General features: G+C 42.0%; 2 protein-coding genes across 2 annotated transcripts in view; one reads left to right on the top strand and one right to left on the bottom strand.

Annotated features, from left to right (window-relative positions):
* The window catches only part of LOC110050939 (uncharacterized), a 49680-nt gene extending 41060 nt beyond the window's left edge, over positions 1–8620 (top strand). Inside the window, exons 53-60 of the mRNA XM_089291105.1 lie at positions 862–962; positions 1586–1673; positions 1997–2191; positions 3146–3223; positions 3822–3889; positions 4450–4548; positions 4694–4742; positions 4898–8620. Coding sequence (XP_089147231.1) covers positions 862–962; positions 1586–1673; positions 1997–2191; positions 3146–3223; positions 3822–3889; positions 4450–4548; positions 4694–4742; positions 4898–7312 — 3093 coding nt within the window. The 3' untranslated portion in view covers positions 7313–8620. The remainder of the gene's footprint in view (positions 1–861; positions 963–1585; positions 1674–1996; positions 2192–3145; positions 3224–3821; positions 3890–4449; positions 4549–4693; positions 4743–4897) is intronic.
* Positions 8621–11259: 2639 nt separating this feature from the next.
* The window catches only part of LOC149110866 (uncharacterized), a 12405-nt gene continuing 5289 nt past the window's right edge, over positions 11260–18375 (bottom strand). Inside the window, exons 3-5 of the mRNA XM_089291114.1 lie at positions 16499–17143; positions 14214–14458; positions 11260–12963 (exon numbers count right to left, since the gene is read on the bottom strand). Of these exons, the coding sequence (XP_089147240.1) occupies positions 12919–12963; positions 14214–14458; positions 16499–17143 (935 nt within the window). The 3' untranslated portion in view covers positions 11260–12918. The remainder of the gene's footprint in view (positions 12964–14213; positions 14459–16498; positions 17144–18375) is intronic.

Raw genomic sequence — 18375 nt, 5'->3', positions numbered from 1 at the left:
TCCCAAATGACCGCTGATGTTTGCCTTTTTAGATTCCTCCGGCGTAGTTTGGACGAAAAACATTTGATGCGTTTTGATAGTGAAACCTCCGTTTTCAAATTCCTCCGGCGTGGTGGTGACGGGGCCAGAGACAAGAGAACGGTTTTGGCTCAACCGAGCTAGATCGTGTTGATTGCGAAGTAAGATTGGTTCATCTGTAGGAAATGAAGGGAAAATCCAGTCTTCAATCTATCAAATCTGGTTTAAGCTGAAAAGAAAGAATTGTTACTGTAGGCGTGAGATATTGAGCAGTGCAAAGTTGTATTGAAAACACTATCAAGGCACTAACCTTGATGTTCTCTTGTTCAGTTGAATTTGGTAACCATGTTGTCTTGATAGACGTGTGTTCGTGAGTTTCAAGTTATGGCGATTTTAAGACTAATTACTCTTCTATCTTCTCAAGTAATGAAGAATGATGCTAAAATTAAAACGACACAAAATTGAATGGGCATGGGCAGCCCTCTGATATAACGACATAATCGCTTATGTCGGTATTGTGAACATTGACATAAAGGCGTAAGGAAAATATTTTTTTTGTTATGTCGTTGTGTTGTTGCAGTTATGTTGCTATTATGTCATTATGTCAGGATGTTAACACTGCAAACATAACGACATAACGTCCTGATGTCGTCATGTTTATGTCGTTATGTCGCTAGAATGAAAGCCTAATTAATTAATTTGTTTTCACTCTCATGTTTTTAAATCTGGTTTTGCTGAGAGAAAAAGAAAGCCGGTTTCAAAAACGGCTCAACCAGTTTACTTTTCAACTTGAGTATAAGCATTCATTTATTTGTAACTCGTCCTTGGATTGCTTACTTATAGATTGTCGAGTCGTATGATAAGAAAGCCGAGAAGGACAAAGCTCAAAAAGCAAAGGGAAGCTCGTCTCAGACGATCATTTTCAAGCCAGCGGATAGCACAAGGTCTGTTTGTCACACAGTTTGACATAGTTAAATAAGGTTCAACTCGAGACTTGTGGAATACCGTGCCAGTAAATAGATGTTTATGGGGAGCCTTGGGAGGCGCGATGACCTCATGGTTAGTGCGCTCGTCTCCGGATCGAGCGGTCCGGGTTAGAGCCCTGGCTGGGGACACTGCGTTGTGTTCATGGGCAAGACACTTTACTCTCACAGTGCCTCTCTCCACCCAGGTGTATAAATGGGTACCGGCGAACTTAATACTTGTGGTAACCCTGCGATGGACTAGCATCCCATCCAGCGGGTGTAGAAATACTCCTAGTCACTTCATGCTACAGAAACCGGGATAAGCTCCGGCCTGATGGGCCACTTGGCTCGTATGCAGACTTGCCTCGCCTTACCTTACCTATACGAGGATCCACATAAGCCACAAGAATCCAATTTAGAAGAAAAGAGTGATCCATTTCTACGATTATCTCCCTACAGTAATTTAAAAGTTATTTATCCTTCTAGGGTTATTCCGTCTTTCGTTTCAAATTCCAGCCCAAAGTGTGTAAGGCCGCGCAAGTCAGGAATGAAACATTTGCTGTATAAAGATTAATGCTTTTTTGTTGTTGCTTTGCTTGCAGGTCAGGACAGAACACTGTGGAGTTGTTAGCTATCGCGGATAGACGAGTAGCAGAACTCAACGAGGAAATAAGAATGCTGGAAAAACAGGTAACTGAAACTACCAACCTTGGAAATGTTGGTTCACTCAAATTAGGAGGCGCAGATCTTTGCCACTTATTCATCAGTGCGATCACAAAAACTACAATGGGCACAAGCAACTCTCCTTTCGTGCATTTGTACATTTTGTGACAAGACATTGATGATGGAGAACAGACCAGCATACCTTGTAAGAGCAACGACAGACACTTCAGCTTGCTATCAAAACTAACAGCTCTCCATGCAAATTAAAAGCTACCACTTTAACGATTACTGACGGACGAAAACTAGACAACCAAGAAATCACTCACGGGATGACGTATTTTGAATTCCAGAGCGCCACGGTCACGGCTCAAAGCGAGGCAATGTCTGCGAGAAACGCTCAGCTAGAGATTGAGAACGAGTCGCTGAAGAATGAATTACAGAACTCCCGAGCGGACTATACAGCGCTACAAGTGGATATGAATGACGTCAGAGATTATTATCACCAAATAGACATTGCTGCTTCAAAGATGGGCCACAGATGCGAGGTGAGAAGACACACAGGATTTCCTCTACTGCGAGAGTTGGTGGGGGCTTATCGTAATGATTCGACTTTGCGCCCGGGGCGTTAATTTACTTTTGGTAGCTTAAGGGAGGGCGCTTATTGGAGAGGAGCACTTATCTGGGACGGGGCACTTATTTCTTTATGAACATATACAACTGAATTTGATACAATACTTTAATAGACAACAACAAACTCTTTAACTTAAGAACTGTAACAAAAGGGGCTTTGATAGTCGTGATGTTCAAGATTGCACTGAGATGAGAAAGAAGACTTCACAATTCATTATCCTATATTAATGTCTTTGGTATCATTTTCGCAGTGGGGCACGTATTGGAAGGGGCGCTTATGAAATAAAAAAAAAAACAAAAACCGGCGCTTAAAGCGGAGCAATTATTAGAGAGGGGCGCTTATCGGAAGGAGGGCGCTCGGCTAAATCGAGTAATTTAGCCTAGTGAAAGGACGTGTATGGTTTGTGTTACAAGAGGTAAATGAGTTAATAGCGAAGCTGGGAATTCGAAGTTTTGTTTTTAAAAGGGACAGAAAGTGGAAGGGGGGGGGGTAGGTGCTTATAAAATACGTCACAAGAGGCAGGGGCGATAAAAAGCTAAACGAGGGAAGTTTTAGAGCGGCTTTCAATTGAGTGTGATAAAACCAAACCAATTACTTAGCAGTTAGACTACTCAGTCAATCTCAAACCGTAGTAGAACCAAAACCAATCAATGGAAAACTGCTCTAGTCTAATGCAAGTGTTGGTTTATGTAACAACAATTTATTTCGGGGAAGTTGAACTAGAAGTATTCATCATCAAGGCAGCCTCGCTTTCGCGGGAAAAGAAGCGCGCGCAAAACCACGAACCTGCGTGATGGCGGTGCAACTCGAGACCAATATCACGGCGTCTCCATTAAAAATATGCTGCTGTTATTATTGTGGTAAACAGATGCTGGGCCAGCTGAACGCTACACTAGAGGAGGAAAACAAGGCACTGGTCGAACAAGTGAACAAACTCGTGGAACAGGTGAATATGAACATCGATATAAACAATAAATATTTGACTGCACTGTCACTGATCAGCATAAGGATTCCTACTGCTGTATTTTATACGTTTCCTACAATTATCGTTGGGAGAGTTCTGCCGGGATGATTTGAGCCCGTTAGCTCAAGCATTTAGATATCCACCGGATAAATCACTTTTCCATTAACAACGAAACCAACTGCGCTATACAGTAACGAGTTATTTGTCTGATGCATTAACCCATCCTTTGTTACTGTGGTTTCACTCTCTTGACCTGGCGTAACATTTGTGAAGCAAGTGACAACATCCGTAGGTGTATCATCAGCTTCATTTAGGTCAGCTTTGTCACATTCAAGTCATTTGATTTACAAAAGTCAAATGGAAGGAAATCTCTAAATAATAATTTATTCAGGAAGGAAAACAACGAAGAGGTTTCAATTGAGCGGATAATGAACGACGAATTTGAAGAATTTCGGCTAAGCATTGACTTGATGTACAACAAAATTCTCATAATCAGCACTAATAAATGTGCGTCAAGTAGCATAGAGAATTACTGTGTTGATCTTTGGATTTTAAACTCATCGCTGTTTCCTTCTGTTAGAATCAAGATCTTCTTGTCAAGTCGCTAGAAGATAAAGATCATTTCATGGATGATGAAAGGGCATTCTCGTGAGTAGCATTTGATGGTGTTTTTATTTTAATGCCTTACAAAAGGAAATATATCGGAGACAATTTTACCATTTCAAGCAAAACCACCTGTGTGTATGCTTCACTATCCTGTCCTGTTTAGTGTTGTATTTTAGCGCCACGTGGTAATGTCGTTCTGTGTGTTTTTGTGGGCAAAGCGTCGTTCGCTTATTTTCGCAGTGGACTGATAGGGGAATCTTTGCTGGCACCATTGCTTACATTTTGTCTTACACTATGGAGGGCAACGTGCTTGAGAGAAATTGACTCCACTCACTTAAGAGCTTGTAAACTTTTGTGCGATTTTAGCTCTTTGGGTGTTATATTCAAGGTGATATTGGCTGTAAAAGACTTAAGTGGATGACAAAAGCGCTCAAGACCTCGTATATCGTTGGATTTGGAGTTGTTAAGCCCGCGTCTTCGCACAAAGACTATTGAATACATTAAGCTCAAACATCTTAGGACGGCTAATGGTTCGTCTACCTGGTTAACTTATCGAACTGGACGCTAATCTCTTTGCTTGTTTTATTTTTGATTCCTTCTAGGGATCGTATCTACGCCCTCCAACGTCAGAAAGAACGACTCGAGGAACAAGTTGATTTAGCAAACAAAGCGTTAGCAGAGAGCGCCATCAAACCGAAAAAGTAAGATAAATCTTTGAATACTACAGGAAATAAATGTACTTCTTCCTCTCTCAGAGAGGGTTTCCTGTCTGTTCACTTCGTTACCTTCGTTGGTTACCTTGGGTCATGTTAAATACTGACAATGGTTCTTATAATTGATTTACAGAAAACCTAACTTCCTAACAAGGGTCATGAGAAAAGCTGGATTAAAAAAGGCGAGAGAAAAGTTTATTCATTTACATTAAGTTTACCGGTTGTCTACGACCATTTCGGTTTTCGATGACGACCCATTTTGTTATTAACAGTGTTTCTTTTTTATTTATTTTATTTTATTATTATTTATTTTTTTATATTTTTTTTCTTTTAACAGAAGAAAGACGAAACTCCCAAAAACAAACGACATAGTGTACAGCTTATTCGCGTCGACAACAGTCCGTATTTGGAGGAGTTCGAAACTGGAACGCTAGTGGCCACACCCATTAACAGACGAGACGAGACAGGCAGCGAAGGTTCACGGGAAAGCTCCGCATCCGGGGACTCTAGAGCGGCCACCAAGAGTCTGTTGAATTCCAGTTTAATTAGTGCCCAGTCCGAAGTTATCCTCAAGCGACAGAGAGAAGGTTACATGTCGCCTTACGTTAGCACGCCCGTTCTGCCACGCCCGGACGAATCGGAGGCCGTGCGCCTCCGTTCTGCCACCCACGACATGTCTGCGTTCCGTGCGCGGCAAGTTCGCTCTGAGATATTTAACGATAGTGACTGGTCGCCTGGTCGCCTCGGTCGGCCGCGGAGCATGGACTCGCTGGACAAGTTGCCCAGCAGCTCGTCTACTCTGACTCCTGGTGATGGGGAATTGGGGGATGGACTTCCGGCGAAGGAAGAAGGGGGATCTCCAGCGAGGTACTTGAAGCAGCCAGGGATGAAACACCTTACTCCGTCTGCTTCCCCCTCAGGCATGAGGAAGCATCACTGGGCGCGAAGCAGCCCCAACCTCTCCCCGGTTGTTTCAAGAAAGGAATATCCAGTTTCGCTTGAGCCTCTACCCCCCTCCCCACCCTCACCTGCATCCTTGCCAAGGTCAAGTTCTCACTCCTCGCCCGTTCCTCGCAGAAAGCTTGAAGAGAGACCACCAACAGGCAGCCCTCGCCACAGTCCTGTTCTAGCCAGGAAGGACAATAGTACATTTTTTCCCTCGCAAAGAGACCCAAGAAGGTCGAGTGTACCTAACCAAAACACGCAAAACCTGGATATTGGACCAGTTCGAGAACGATTAGAGGAATCAGCTAAAAGTAAAGTTTCCGTGCAAGTCATATCGTCTGTAAATGCGTCTAATAGTAATGCTTTGCCGTTAGTGTCTACTGGGACCATTTCATCTCCATTTCAGGGAGATCAGATGAAGAGAATTCCTGTGGAAGGGGCGAAAAATGGCCCACAGGTGCAGGCGTTTAATGGAGGTGTTTCAAGTCCTCATCAAGAGAGACAGCGGAGTGGTAGCGCCGATAGACGTGCAGAACCCACCTCATCCACTCCCCGTGGATTTCAGCGGCAAGCGAGCTTTAGTGGAGATAAAAACATGGTTAAGGCTGCAGAGCCTTTTAGGAACTATAACACCATGCCTGCGCATGTTAAGGACACAAGAGAAAGGAGTGCCAGTGGAGATCAGAGCTCTGCTAAGGCATCAGAGCCTGCAAGAAACCACAACGCCGTAGCACAGCAGTCAAGAGAAAAGAGCTTAGGTGGTGACAAAAACGATGGCCCTCGAATAATCCAGATATCGCAGATGAAAGAGGGGCCTATTCGTGACACTGTTCAAAAAGGCCCGGCCCATTTACGAGAAAGGAGCCTTAGTAACGGCAGAAATGAAGGACTCAGAGCATCGCAACGACAAGGTACTGTATTTGCAGCTTCATCTGGACCCACACGACAAAGCGTTCCAGTGACAGCTCATTACGTTACAAGTGGGACTGTTGCCAAGAGCGAGACGTCGTCCATTTCGGCAGCTAGTACAGCTGGAGTGGGAACCTCAGTTTACATAGACGCAACAGGGGTAGATTTGAGTTCAACTCCTGTGACTTCTCGGGGAAGCCGAGGGGAAGTCAGTTCGTCAGCGGTGTTTGCGATTGTTCGAGACAAACACGGAGACGAGCACGTGCTACCTGGGTCAAACAACACGCCACCTTCACGTGACGTATCACGTGAAATGTCACGCGCCATTCCCGCGTCTGAGCCCAGATCGCGGTCAAATAGCAGTACCCCCGTGTCGAGAACTCCTGTTGGTTCAGAGACTAGTTCAACATCACGGTATAGTGCGGCTTCCGTATCACGAAACGGTGTCGCCACCAATCCGATTGAATTGAAACCATCTGCGAACGAACGTGACGAGAACAGAAATGAAACTGTACATATGACAACAGCGACCATGCAAGAGACCGCCAAACAGAACGTTTCAAGCGTACGAGCGCGCATTTTTGAAATCGAACACCAGTCTCCTCCTGCAGTCGGCGGTAGAGCGCCGCCACAAGCGCAGGTTGACGACGATGATGACGCGCTTTCCGTGTCGTCGCATCACAGCCGGGATTGCTCCCCCGCGCTGAGAAAAGTACGGAAGGCAAGGAAGGCGAAGGAGAAAGAAATTTTCACGGATTCGCCCGCTTCGTCAGCAACTGGTTCCCCGGCGCCGAGTCAAAGGTCCAGCGCGGATGAGAGGTCACGGGCGAGATCAGTGGGGCCTAACCAGGGGGATGGGAAAAAATCCTCGATTTGGTACGAATACGGTTGTGTTTGATTATCAAATGAAACCAAGCATTCATTATAAGAGCATTTGCAGTGAAATTGTTATTTATATATTGATGCATCGACCAATTCTGCTAAAATAAAAGGACTGCTCGGGAATACAGTCGAAATTCACGCGGTTTACCACCTGTTCTGCGAATCTAGGCTAGTCACTTGAAGGAAGTTTCACTCGGGGCCGATGTAAACTGTACAACCTTTCCAAAAGAACAACTTGGTTGCGACTGTCGCCCACGAAACGAAAAAATGTGGTAGCATTTTGAAACACGTATTAAAACCTTAAGAAAATTGTAGCCCAACCACATTTCAGTTATCAAAATTGTATGTACGCTAACCAAATTCTTTTCTCCTAAATCGGCCATGTTCGTGAGCAAGAGAGAAATTAGAGATCTTTCACATTTGCATAGTCACTCAAGTAAGTTTGATTGTACTTCATTCTTCTGCGGTGTTTCAAATTGAGTTTTCAACCTGTGACCAGGCTTCCCTTGCCAAGCGAGAAACGAGAACAGCCAGAAACGAAGCGGTTTTGTTCGAGATAAGGAAAATGAAGCGGTCGTGGGGTGTTTTTGTATGTTTGGTAGAGCGAAGCTTGATCCGAAGGTTATTGTTGCTATCCTCTGCAACTCCGCTGGCCAGTAGAGTAAGGCTTGTAAATATCTAGAATTATGTACGATTGTTAGCCGTTGCTTTGTTTAAATAGCTAGCTGTAATTAGATCCCGCCGAATCCTCTTGAGTTGATTAATTTATTTAAACAATGCACTTCGCAAGTTACCATTTTCCGTATGAGCACAGAAGACGAGCAGACATCTTTTTTCTTAGTTCGTCGAGTGTGACGTGAAGGAAAGCGCGAGATGAGGAATGTTCGCGTTAGGGCGAGAACAGCGCGTGGCCATTTTTTTATCGCATTTATTTCGCATCGCACTCGACGGTTTACTAAAAATAGAAGTTGCTACTAGTCTAGGATGGCCAATGTCGTAAAATAAAATCAGCTAATCTACTCCCATGATGAATGTATTAAGTGATACTATATTTTGGAAAATCGAGTAAGGAATTTATAGTCAATTAGATCGATTTGCGATGCAAAATAAAAAATGAAAAAAAAAACATTGAGATAATAGGATTTTCTTTGTTTCCAAATATTCAGGACGTTTTATTTATATTTATAGATATTTAATAAAGTAGCTACCAGCTTAATAATTTGTAAATGAGACGTTTTCTCGAAATGGTGAATTTTGACGTAACCATCCATTCATTGATCACGTTTGTAATTACGCTAATAAAAGATTAGAGTTGTTGACCGAACTGTAGTGTTTTTCCTGTTTTGTTTTTGATCATAGTAATAGTAGACTCTTTGTCCTCAGGTAGTCGAGTGGGCGAGCGCGCGAGATTATCGTGCACGCTCGTGTACTTGCGTATTCGACCCCAAGAACACTGAGGAATCCTTCAGTCTACGCTTTAAGAACTATTCAAGAACAGTTTTCTCACTTAAAGTGGGTGTCCCAAGCACTGCTGTAATAATGAGGGGTCATTTTCTCTTGATCAGGACCGAACAATGTTGCATTCCCTTGGTTATGCTAAAATTTGAGAGATACACCCTTGAAACGCAATCACATCAGAGCGATGGTTTCAAACTTTTATTACAGAGTTATTTTTCGCAGCTAGTTAGGGTTGAGAATGGTCGAAAGGGTTTCTGTCAGGTTAAACGCTGAACATCTCATCATAGTATGCCATTTCCGATCGAGTTACCTTGTATCTCTGCGTCAAAGCGAGTCCTCTTGTTAACCTTTCATTTGAAAATGCGTTTGATTTGCATGAAAATGAACCCGTAGGTGGAACCATTTTCATATGAATGGTTTTGCGCGAAGACTCGTTTCGACACAAGCAAAAGTCAACTTGGATGTCCACGTTCTGGATGCTCTTTACACTCGCGAACGCAAGGAAAGAGCATGGATAGAATAGAGAGCTTAAGGTCATTCCACTGAAATAGAACCTGCACTGAGATTTTTGTGAAACTTTGCCCAGTGATTGTTTATACTATAGGAACTTAAATTTTGAAATAAAAATGAGGGGTCCCCATGTTCGTTTAGGAGCAAAAGCACCTTGTTTATACCCATATAAATCCTTATAATAGCATCATGATTGTAGTCACGATTGCTTGCTAAATTAACGTTTCCGACGACTGCTTTTTGTTCTACACTGAGCATTGGTCCATATTTATTTTACACAGAAATTTATTACTCAATTCAAAACAACAGAAAAAAATGATAGGTCACCACACTCGTTTGCGAGGAAATGACGATTTACCTCTATGGCGAGGTCCAGCTGTAAAGAAAAAGCCGCCATTTTTTAATGCGCACGCGTTAATCACGCGTGAAATTATGCGCAGTAGTGATGCGCAATACAATACTGGGGAATAACCTTAAGCAAACCACGACGGCGACGGCAACGATAAGAGGTTTTTATAACCTATTGGCTGTGCACGTGCGTTATAAATCTGTACATTTCTTTGCCGTCCTCTGCAAATCAACAACGTGAAATGACCAAGTTCTGCGTAGTCTGAAGAACGCGAACTACGACGGCTAATTTTTCGTATCTTCCTTTGGAATTAACGCTGTCATTGCAAATTTAGCCTGAGCACGCTTTTAGAGCCAGTGGCGCGCTGAACAGATCTGGACAAATGCGTATTTCGCTAATAAAATATAAATTCATTTTTCACTAGGCGTCTCCCTCGGCGTCGACGTTGTCCTTGCTTACTCTCGGGAACGCTTGGGAAGTACGTGAGGAATATATCCACAGGGAAGGTAGACAGAACACCCGAGGAGTGCAAGGGGGACACGACTATACGTACGGAGACTGCATGGGGGTAGTCCAGTCCATGACCTCTTGCTTCCCTAGTACAGTGAAAACCCGCATAAACCTAGAATTTTCGAGGTCAGGCTGAACTCGTTCTTACATTACACAATTCAGGCTGATTAGGGACTGGTCAAAAAGTATTGGGAGGGGGGGGGGGTGAGTCGGAGCAGAGAGGGGGTGGGTCATCAGTTTTTGAGCCCTTGGTAAGGGGTGGGTCGTTCAATTTTCAGCTACCCATGGGGGTGAGTTATCTGGTTTTTTTTGGTTTTTTTTTTTGTTTTTAACAGAAATTGGTTCATATTTCTCACAATCGACAACAGAGGTAAGTCCTTCCAGTCCCAAAGGACGAAAACTTTTCGAGCCGTGGCTGAAGACGTACACTTTGGCTGGTGTACAATAGAGATGACAATTTCATGTATTGTAAAATCGGTACGAAAGTTAAGAAATCTAACAGATTGAGCAAGGAGTCCCAGGGCAGAAATTTCAGAATACTGCGCTCTGTCGACATCAGTGGTCTTCGAGAATACCAAAAGGTCAACTTGTGTCTGGATGCCCGAAGGGTAGGGGACACATGTTCATAGATCCGGGATTCGTAGGCTACTGGGTATGTGACTCCCAGGACTCACTATAGCCTTTTTCTAGATGGATCACTGTCCACGCGTTGTGAGGCTGAGGGCCTAGTGTAAAGTCTTCTTAGAGTTTACAGACATGACTTAAAGTTGCAGGAGTCAAGGAAAACAATATTTTAAGATGATTTTGTATTATTATTAAGAAATAAACCTAAAACGTAAATAATGCCACAATTTCACACACAAAATGTGATTTTGTTCGATTATGCAAGTAAAAATGTCATGTTTTATACGGCATGGGTCATGTGATTTTCAACCTTCATTTGTGCCAAATGGAAGGGGTGAGTCGTGTTTTCTAACGACCACATTTTCAAATGCTCCGGCCCATCCCCCTGTACTTTTTGACCAGTCCCTTAGGTTCTTATTTTTCAGAGGTTTTAAATATACATTTTTTAATTTCACATGGACAAAACTGGGTGTTGAAATGATAACACAATCAAGGTCCAAGAAGAACATCACTACATTTAGAAATATATTTTATTTTATCAGATATTTAGGTGATACATAGGGTAGTAAAAATCGCAGATTTTGGTCATAAATTAAAATAGGGGAAGTGGGAAGCACACCCCCACTCAACTTTTCTTGGAGTACTCCCCCTTCCCCGAATAGCCCAGTGATTATTTAATGCCAGTGACTATCATGGGTTATGAGCAATTATACCATGCTCTACAAATATGGTTAGTGTATGCATATTTTAGGGCGTTTCTATTTTAGCTTAATTTTCTAGATTTTGAGGAGCGTGTTTAATAAAACAGCTATTCCCATTGCCCTTGTTAGATATGAGATGATTTTAGCCAGCTTATAGCCTTAAGTGCCCAGATGAGATGGTAGATATGATAGAAATAGAATGGGCTGAGCTATATGTCAAGTCATTATTTGGCTGTGTGACCGTGCAATGCAGTCCCAGTCAAAGACCACATTTCACCCTTGCTTGCCAGAGAGTATCCAGTAGCTCAGTGGTTAGGGCATCCAGCTAGATCATGGAGGGTCATGGGTTCAAATACCATCTGGAACTTGGATTTTCTTCCAAGTGATACCATTCCTATCATCTAATATTCCTTTCCTTATGTTACTCAATATTACGTTTTTGGAATTTCTTTGAAGGTTAATCTCTTCTTGACACTGTAAAGTGTTGGAATAATAGTATCCAAATTTATTTTTTTCTTGAGCATCTGAGCGGCTTGGAATCCTAAATCCTCAAATTTGATTGGCTAATCATACATGTATGCATGTGAATGGTCCAGCTTTTTACGATATGGCCCAAGGGCCGGATTTTTTTCCCGCTGCCTGAATTTCTCTCCTAAAAGTTAGCGGTAATCGTCAATCTTTTGCCTTATTTACACATCCATCGACGATTAGTTTATCTCTGTTCACTTTAAAATGGCAAGGAAAGTCACTGTAAGTAAATTCAATTGAGTGTTTTGAAGTTGTAAGAGTTTGCTTAATTATTTGTAGCTTGGCCCTGTAATGGTGTGTAATCCTGTGTTTCTCTCGCCGTAAAATTTGAGTCAATTTCAGTTGAGTTTACCTCTCTGATCGTTGCTGTACTTAAAAGAATTTCTGTGGAATACATTTAACGAATTTCCTCGCTTTCTGCTATTCAATTTGCAGTAGAAAAGTGATGAAGTGATTTTAAAAGCAACGACTGACAGAAATTGTTTTTGTAGTAAAACTTCAAACTTCGCACGAAATTTCACACCACAAAAACAATTTTGGAGAACTTAACTGGTGAAATAAATGCAACTAACACAAAGTAGTTCGAAAAAAATCAGTTTTTTAATAGATCTTTCTTTGTCTACTATCTGAGTTACTTGCTTGCTGCCAAGATTTTTTACAAATCGTTAGTAGACGGCACACAAGCCGATTCAATGACATGAGTTGCGTAAACAAACCCATTTGTAATCTGTAACACCAATTTACTGCAGGAAAAAAAATAAACATGTTATTTGCCGGCTTACGGTCGGTCTGTGTGGTGAAAAACTGTGACCTCGGGCTTGAAAATGCTGCCCTTGGCCTGTGGCCTCGGGCAGCATTTTCAGGACCTCGGTCACAGTTTTTCACCATACAGACCTCCCAGCTGGCAAATAACATATATATCTTTTGCACTGGAGTTATGCACTAGTTGTCCGTGATGCAGTGAAGGATTTGACTGGACACTCCATCCTACAAGCAGAAATGTACATGTGAACACACTGTAAAAAAGATATCTAAAGAACACTAACATAGAGAAAAAAGCAGGTTGCTCATCGTTTCTCTTAGGGGTTAAAAAAGCAGTTTTGCTACTTCTTAGGGTGTTCAGCCTCAAAAGGTCCACAGCAGGAGCTTTTGTCGTACCCTTTAGGGTACTGAGCAGAAAAAAAAACATATGACAGGTGATAATGTGTTGTTTTAGAATTGGTACCTCTTGGGGGTGAAAGAAAATGTCAAGCCACGCCCACAAAACAGGATCTTTGTACCTCTTAGGGGTTTTTTCAAAATTTCCAATGAGCTCCCCTGTCTATTTTATATGAGAGTCTCCTGGGCAACTGGCAAGTGAAGTACTAAGCTATAGGCCCCTTGCATGATTAGATCACATGGTACAAAATCACACATGCCGGGACACATGTTGCACAGTGGGACTTACAAAACTAACCAACTCGTACCAGTCCACCTAGATCTGCCTTTGTTTTGGAAGTCCCACTGTGCAACTTGCATCCCAGCATGTGTGATTTTGTACCATGTGACCGGATCGTGAAAAGGGCCTATTATCAACTTGAAGTTGTAAATTAAGCACTGAAGTGAGTTAGCGAGGCTGAAGTTTCAAGCAAGAGCCCTTCATCAGAGCAAAGGTTTCTCTTACGGAGTATGCAGTTTGCTCTGATGAATGGCTAACGCTTAAAATGTGAGCCTGATCAGCTCACTATGGTGGCCATGTAATTTACCTTTATCATAAAAAGCTAAATGTAACAACCACGTGCATCATAACAATTTATCCAGGAGCATTTGTGCTAGAATTACAAGTTACAACGATGTAGTTACAAAAGTAATAATGTGAAGAAGACAGTGACAGTGGTGGATCCAGACCTAGAGGTAAGGGGTGGGAGGGGGGGGGGGGTTGTTTTGCTTGCCCTGCCAGCTTTTCTTCCTTCTGTTATTTCCTCTTTTTTTACCCAAAATAAGGGGCGGCAGGCCCCTAAGGGCCCTCCCCTAGATCCGCCACTGAGTTCAAAATATTATAGACTTGTCAAATCTGGAAAAAACTGAATTCAAAACGTTTACAGACTGCCAAATTAAACAAAGCTACAGGTCAAGTCCAATTTTGGCAATGGCTGTCCTGGGAAGTTTTTCATCCAGTTGTATTGAAGCACATAAACATTCAATCATTGGACAAGCATGTTGTCCTGTTACATACACAAAATGTCAACGTTTCTTACCTGATCTAAAAGGAACTGCCCTACTTCAAAGAACTGTCTTTTCCCGATGCCACGCCTCACATATCGTGAATGAATTAGACAGTTGTTAAGGACATACAAGGCTGCTGATAAACAACTTGTTGCCATCTTCACTGAACTGATGGTAATGGTGTGACTGTCCACGGAACTAACATCACCAGCAAGTGATGTCTGTGTTCTGTCAGTGGTGATTTTTATAGACACTATTCTCTTTGTCCAGTTGTTAGCTGCAGAATTAATGGATGATTTTGTTTGAATAGGTCTGGGAGGCGCAATGGCCTCATGGTTAGTGTGCTCATTCCCGGAACGAGCGGTCCAGGTTCGAGCCCTCTCTGGGGACACTATGTTGTGTTCTTGAGCAAGACACTTAACTCTCACAGTGCCTCTCTCCACCCAGGAGTATAAATGGGTACAGGCGAATTGTTGGGGAAACCTAACAAATTGCGGGGGAGTGACCTGTGATGGACTAGCATTCCGTCCAGGGGGAGTAGAAATATTCCTAGCCACTTCATGCTACAGAAACTGGGATAAGCTTCGGCAGCTATGAGCCATTCGACTCCAAGGCTTCACTTTTTTACATGTTTGTTTGAATAGGCACCATACATGTTTATGTGACATATTTCTGTTAAAGTACATTATTTTTGTAAAGGCTCTATTTTCTCCTAGGGTGAACTCAACAAAGTTTTGTACATGGAGGCTACTCTGTTCACATATGTACAATACACAAACTGCATCCCTTTCTCAACCCTTGGATTGCATAAGTCACACCAAACGCAGACCATGCAGATTGCAGACTGCAGACCATGCACCATGTGCAGACCATGCAGACTGAGTACTTTTTGCTTACAATAGTTTTTGCATTACCTTTTTTGACTCACACGTTTTTAGGTCTACACAGTCTGCATGATCTGCACTATCTGCAGTATGCAGTCTGCATGGTCTGCATTTTGGCGTGAACAGGATTGCATAACCTCTGAAAGTACTCACATGGATTCACCATTAGCAAAAAATCTCTTTGAAATATTTTGAAAGGGGCATTTTGATGCCTAACTTAAGGGCAGTTTTATTTCTTTTCTGACCTCAACTTGTGAAATCTCTAACCTTATTTATACCTCCACCCTGAATCTCTTTCAAGCAGAGCTTTCAAACTGCATAAATTATGCAGTGCATATAAATTATGATTCAATGGCAATGTGAGTTACTGGTTAGGCTCAAGCAAGTCAATAGAGCCTTGGTCACTTGTGTATTGGAAGTAATTTGCATTATTATGCTAAGTGATTGGCTTAAAATTCCCCCACTTTGACATCTAATCAGATTATTATAAGTAATACCAAACCCAGTCTAGACTGAGTTGCACATATTTTTCTGTGCTTAATGCACCAGCTACTTGCAAGCATTTTCTTGGAGGCCTGGTTGGTTCACTGCATTCACTGTCTTTTGTGAATATTGGTTAATAGAGTGACTACTTTTCATTTGAAACCCGCTCAATCTCTGTACAGGTCAATTAAATGCCTTGCATGTCTACATGTATGTCAGTTTACTAAGGACTGAGAAGTGTGCATGTACAGTGTAGGGATTTTATGGTATTGGATTGAGAGCCTTAAGTAGAAAAATATTGAGTTATCATTAATAGATAGCTGCAACTAAATTTCATTAGTATCACCCAACTAGTGGACTAATGTAAATCCTGCATTTTGATTGGCTATGCTACTAGGGGACTATTACATATAGTAATAGTCCTCGAGTGGTGAAATTGGCGCCATTAAGCATGACGTTTTCTTTTGTTTTATTCCCACATAAATATTTCTTCAACTTGCATTTGCTAACTTTATTATTACCTTTTCTGTCTGACTAGTTGTGTGATACTAAAACAATTAGACCCTTCGCCCTCAAGGGCCACGGGTCTAATTGTCACATGTAATTATATATGAGTTATTGACCATGCATGAGGTCCAGATGGGTGGATATTGGCCAAGTTCTTTTTTCTCGTGTTTATGCACCAAGACAGAGTTCAGGTCCAATAAACACACACAAAACGAATGAGGCCAAAATCTAGGCATCTTGCTCACAAACTTGGTCAATAAAGGATTAAATACTGCACTGTGTAAAGAACACCACCTGAGGAAAATTTCCTTACTGGTCACAGCATGCGATCCTGAACAGGCAAGAGAGTGCCATTTTGCCACCTTGGGTAGCCAATCACATCACAGGATTTGGTTTCTCTTGCCGGCTCATGGAGCTAGTCATATAATAACAAACATACACACCTTCCTTGAATAATACATCCACCAAACCAGCTTCAGTACCTTGTTCATCAGTACAAGGTATTCTTGCTAATTGGAAAGCAATCATGGCATCAAGCCTGTGATGTATTTCGTCTGGATAGACAGCTTTCTTGATGTCACTACTCTCATTCACTTCAACAACACCAATGCCATCTTTCAATATTCCCTGCTGTGTGGCATTAGATGCTACAAAATCCTGAATCATTTGAGCATGATACTGCGTGACAATGGCTACCTTCTTGTTCAATGCTTGTAGAGCTTTGCTAAGAGCTAGTACTCCTTGGAGAGCATCTGATGATGATGAGGAAAGACTTTCTTTCTCGCCCAGGAATCCTATAACAACAGATGGTGCTTGAGACAGTCTAGCTGCCACCTTCAGAAAATCAGCACTCTGTGTACCCTTTGTTTCATCAATACCACTGGGACTTTCCAACAGTTTAGCAAGCTCTTCAACCTTTTGGACTGCACTGACAGAGCAGACGGATGCAAGAAAGGGTTGATCTGTTAGAGTGACAAGCCTTGGTTGTTCTTCCCCATGTTCTGGCTTATGGGTTTTGAAGTACTCCTCTACTGTAGTGTCACAGATGAACATGGAGCCGGGAGCATGACTGAAGGATAGTGGTGGTTCTGTGTTTCAAACAGAAGAGAAGAGTTTCATAATCACTTTGACATTGATGAGTAAAATAAGTTGTGTGAGATAGCTAGAAAATCAAAAGAAAATGGATTCACTTGATGCCATGCACTGGAATTATATACTGTTTCACTGTAGACCAGCAACTTTAGTTGAAAGTGTGCAACTTCTGCACGCAAAATAAAATGCCAAAAAATTCATAAAATGCATTATAAATGAAAACATACCGTATATCTATAGTGAGCCAACAAAACTGCATGGAAACAAACTAGTTTGAACCGTTTTGCTAACATCTCTTCCCTGGATTTTTGAAAATACCTGATGGATAACCATCCAATGTGAATGCACTTGATATGCTTAAGCAACATTGTTGGCCCAACATTTGCAAGCCCCAGCTAAATGATTGCAACATTTCAATGCAACATTGTTGGGCGTGACATGTTGCGTGCATTTGGCCACCCTGTTGTGATGTGTTGCAACATGTTGGGCGTTGCAAATCAAACTAGTACGATGATGCCTTGATGCAACACTGTTGCACAAATCTGGCCTAAGGAGTGCAACTTCATGAAACATTCACAAATGTTGCAGGGGGGGGGGGGGGGGAAGGTGGGTTGGGCTGCTGTCCAGGGATGAAAATTTTTTCTCGCCTTAAGGTTGTGCATTTTGTTTTGGTGGGCAATAGCTTGTGCAATAAATATTCTTTTTTAAGTCAAACACATGACCTGGATGGTGGAAAGTACTTGCTCAATTTTTTTGGCCATGGCTCTACTTGCATGAACTCCTTTTAAGCAGTTTTTGCTGTGCAGGATTTTTTTTCAAAATTGCCCAATCCCAACCAAACAAAATAAAATTAAAAAATGGTCTGTTGCTTAGCCTTGGCTATGGAACGCCAGAACTGTCTTATGATACTTTTTTTATTATATTGGGTGGTTATGTCATTATATTGAGTAGTTATGTTATTATATTCGGTGATTAACTCATTATACTCGGTGCTTATTCCATTATACTCGGTGCTTATGTCTTTATATGCGGTGCTGTCTTCATTATATTCGGTGCTTATTCCATTATATTCGGTGCTTCCCTTGTTATATTCGGTGCTTTCTTTGTTATATTCGGTGCTTTTTTCCTTATATTCGGTGCTGTCTTTATTATATTTGGTGCTTATTCCATTATATTCGGTGCTTACTTCATTATATTCGGTGCCTACTTCATTATATTCGGTGCCTAC

This window comes from Orbicella faveolata, unplaced genomic scaffold (genome assembly GCF_042242905.1).
Source record: "Orbicella faveolata isolate gen_17 unplaced genomic scaffold, um_ofav_v1 contig_24, whole genome shotgun sequence".
In the NCBI taxonomy this organism is placed as follows: domain Eukaryota; kingdom Metazoa; phylum Cnidaria; class Anthozoa; order Scleractinia; family Merulinidae; genus Orbicella; species Orbicella faveolata.
Note: the sequence above shows the minus strand (reverse complement) of the source record. Positions and strands in the feature narration are given on the sequence as shown.